This window comes from Morone saxatilis, unplaced genomic scaffold, assembly GCF_004916995.1.
Source record: "Morone saxatilis isolate NCDOM2014 unplaced genomic scaffold, NCSU_SB_2.0 Contig19, whole genome shotgun sequence".
Taxonomy (NCBI): Eukaryota; Metazoa; Chordata; class Actinopteri; family Moronidae; genus Morone; species Morone saxatilis.
Window position 1 is genome coordinate 10,176,592 of NW_023339751.1, and position 3,753 is coordinate 10,180,344.

The 3,753-nt window shown below is 39.5% G+C and overlaps 2 protein-coding genes across 2 annotated transcripts in view; one reads left to right on the forward strand and one right to left on the reverse strand.

Moving 5' to 3' along the window:
- Nucleotides 1-518, reverse strand: part of LOC118329466 (cytochrome c oxidase assembly protein COX15 homolog) — a 4,379-nt gene extending 3,861 nt beyond the window's left edge. The window contains exon 1 of the mRNA XM_035663672.1: nucleotides 320-518. Within this exon, the coding sequence (XP_035519565.1) occupies nucleotides 320-394 (75 nt within the window). The 5' untranslated portion in view covers nucleotides 395-518. The remainder of the gene's footprint in view (nucleotides 1-319) is intronic.
- Nucleotides 519-795: 277 nt separating this feature from the next.
- Nucleotides 796-3,753, forward strand: part of cutc (cutC copper transporter homolog (E. coli)) — a 4,617-nt gene continuing 1,659 nt past the window's right edge. The window contains exons 1-5 of the mRNA XM_035663638.1: nucleotides 796-930; nucleotides 1,039-1,117; nucleotides 1,358-1,417; nucleotides 1,517-1,726; nucleotides 3,527-3,562. Coding sequence (XP_035519531.1) covers nucleotides 1,048-1,117; nucleotides 1,358-1,417; nucleotides 1,517-1,726; nucleotides 3,527-3,562 — 376 coding nt within the window. The 5' untranslated portion in view covers nucleotides 796-930; nucleotides 1,039-1,047. The remainder of the gene's footprint in view (nucleotides 931-1,038; nucleotides 1,118-1,357; nucleotides 1,418-1,516; nucleotides 1,727-3,526; nucleotides 3,563-3,753) is intronic.

Genomic DNA, 3,753 nt, shown 5'->3' on the forward strand with positions numbered 1-3,753 from the left:
CTCTCCAGCTACCAGTCCACATTTAGGTGAGGGGAAATGTAGTTACTAGAAACTACAATATGAGTAACGTTACAAGTAGGTTATTAAGAAATGGGATGGGATGATGGGAGGTCGTTGAGGCTGCAGAGTAAAACAACCAGGTAACGTTTACTGCCCTGAGTGAATTAAATAAACTGTAAAAAAAGAAAAAAACAAAGTGAGACGAAAGGAAATTGGCTTAGAAACTGAAACGTCTAACATATCGTGCAGTAATAACAGTCTGTGACCTTTTTCATGCTTTAACCAGTTAGCTCATGTTAGCAGCCAGCTACATACTCACACCGCTGTGTTGAAATCCTTTGGCAGCATTTCTGCAACCGCAAAACATCGCCGTCCGCACTGAAGAGAGGAACATGTTTGTGCCCTGATATGTCCTGAGCGGTGCTGTTGTGGAAGATGATGATGGCTGAGGTAAAAACAAGCTGTAGCCGGGCTGTTAACTTAAGTTACACAACCCTGTTTCCTAACTGACGGCTCAACTTTGACCTCCCGACGTCACAACAAACCCACAAACGCCAAATCAAGATTTTTATTTTTTATTTTTTTTCGTTGGTAGAGACGTGAAACAACATACCCAACACTCAGAACAAATATTAAAAATATATATATTATTTAAAAAAAATTGTCATAAAGAGACGGAACGTCCAGGTGGTTGGTGTATGTTTTGTGTCTGAGCGTATCCCGGATGGGCGGTCACTCGTAACCAGTGTAGCACCGCCCACCCGCCAAACCGCGTGTTAGAAATTCAACTATCCGGAAAAAAACACTGATCCACAATCTGGCTGCAGGAGCTGTAGCAGTCAGTCAGTCAGTCAAACACCATGAACTGACTTTATATCGCTCCCAGTCGATTACAAGTTCCTATGAATCGATAGGAAGTGGATTTGACAGGTAGTAGTTGTAATTGTTAGTGCAATTAATTGTGGACGTGTTGACTAACAAATTCACATTGAATCTCGTTCTGTCCCTGCCTGTCTTGTCTTTCTGTCTCACTCTTAGACTGTCAGTATGGCAGAGGGCTTTTTGATGGAGGTGTGTGTGGACTCTGTGGAGTCTGCTGTCAATGCTGAACGAGGAGGTTAGTAATGTGAACATCTGTCTTTTTTTTATTCACTCTATTAAACCCACTCTGACCTACCTGCTAAACAGTTGATAAAAGGCAGTTCAGCTTCAAAATAAGGGGACAAAGGTTGCATCCAATCAGACACAATTAAAGCGCTGTCTCAGGCAGAGTATTAAATGGACGTGCAGTATTATTTAATTTCTCAAAGGTCATTCACCATGAATGTGCAGTCTGAGTGTTTTTCTCCCCTGACAGGTGCAGGTCGACTTGAACTGTGTTCGAGTCTTCTGGAGGGAGGGCTCACACCCAGTCTAGGTGAGCACAGTTCAGTTCTGTACAAATATTCATGTATCTGCTGAGACCAGACAAGCACATAGATTCACATTTGTCCTACTATTATTTGCTTTGCCACAGGTCTTCTGCAGGTAGTGAAGCAGTATGTCAAAATCCCAATCTACGCAATGATACGGCCTCGTGGGGGGGACTTCCTGTACTCAGACCAGGAAGTGGAGGTGATGAGGAAGGACATAGAGCTGATGAAGAGCCACGGGGCCGATGGACTAGTGCTGGGAGCCCTTACAGAGGACGGACGAGTGGACGCAGAGCTCTGTATGGAGTTACTGGGTAATGTCTGCCTGTATATATGATCTTATCTGTATGGGCTTAAGAGGCAACCGTTCATGATGTACAGTTCCACAAAATCATAAAGAAAATATTTCAAAAGATCCCGTTTTTATAACAGAAATGAGATTACAGGGTACTCTGTAGTCTGTCTGAGCTGCCAAAACAGAAACTCCTCACTAGAGCCCAACCGATATCTATCAGTAGGCCGACATTAGCGAGTCACAGACATATCTGTATCCTTGTGGTGTCAGCATATATGTTATCTGATAAGCGCAGATATGAAAACTGTTTATTTCCGGTGTATAAGGCAGAGAAAAATGTTTGTGCTGTCACTGCAAAGTTTATCCAGCAGAGGGCACTGTGATTTACAATAATGTGGCAAGCAGCACAGACTAAGAGAGAAGAAGCAGCTCTCAGAATTGGTTGACAGTGTATATGTAAATTATTAAAAATTTAAATATTCTTTAAGTTTTTGTTAAGAAAGGGGCCTTCTGAGTAACTTTGCGCAGTCATACAGGGGCAAAATGGTGCACTTTCCACATACAAAAGGTCAATTTTCATTTCAGCACAAAAATGAACTATTATGGCCGCCATATTGGTGAAATAATCGGTGAATTTTTCCCTTATTAGTGTCATCCTCAAAAATGTTACCTTAACACAACCAAAACAAATCAGGATTCAAATAGTGGAGTCCTGTGGGCATTGTACTGTTCATGTAGCAATGATATGCACAATTACGTTTACATCTACATTACACTCCTTTTTGGGAAGATATTTTTTTCACTGCAGACATTTTCACATGTCATAATAGGAAAGCACAAGTGTGATTAATACTGGCTGTGTTCCATTTAGGTGTTCCAGTCCCAGACGTCTAGATTTATACAAATTGTCATACTGGGACACCACAATTGAATTTAGGCTTTAATGTTATTAGTAACCTGTGATGAAAAGTAAAAATGTTTTTTTTTTTTTTTTAAATCTGCCCACCCTGATTGCCAGGGGAAAGGTGCACAAGGACCACTGTATTATTTCTAAATAAAGAATCAGTCAATATTCTCTATGTAGTATGTGGTTTATTACAGATCCTCCAGGTCAGAAAGAGAAAAGGTTGTAGAAATAATCCATAACAAAGATAATTGTGTGCTCTATCTCAAGATTTTTCGACAGCCTTTTCTCTGGCAGTTGAGATAGACAGCCCCATAACTTTTCATATCTCTGCACTACAAGACATGGCTCCCACCTTTTAATACCCCACCTTAGGCTATATTTAAAGGTTCATACTTCTCTGCAGCGTCAACCGAGATGGTACCTGCTATTGAATTATAAAAGTTGAGAATTGAATTTTATTCATCAGAGCCTAGCACTCCTGCTGACTCTGCCAATACCTTTGTACTCTCTGTGAATCACATATTTTCATTACATACAAAACCAAGACATTTATAAGACCTGATTTAGTTCAAAGTCATAGGACCAAACTTAATTATATGTTTGCTCCGTTTGCTTTCTGAAGTGTAAAAATGTCTTTCCCTCTTAACTGTTTTAGCTTTTTGTGTTTTAAAATACAAGTTTCAAATATCTGACATTGCTACAATGCATTGATAATCTAACCTAATATAATTATGCAGCTTTCAATATGTTAAAGTTTATCCCAGGAGTCTTGGTTCACAGTGTTTGTGGTGAGAAATCAGTCATATTTTCTTGATTCTTGTTCTATATCACAACTCTATTTTTTTGTTCAATGTCTTGTATTGGTACAATTACTTGTGTGATGGTCTCTTTTTTTTTTTTCTTTCCCACTAGCTGCTGCGCGACCTTTGCCTGTCACCTTCCACCGAGGTAACATTTTCTTCTTTGAATCACATGTACACTTAAAGGTCCAGTGTGTAACATTTAGGAGGATCCTTTGGCAGACATGGGATATAATATGCAGGTTTCCATAGTATATAATCACCTGAAAATAAAAATCGTGTTTTCATTATCTTAGAATGAGTCTTTTTATTTTTTATTTTAATCTTTTTATTGGAGGA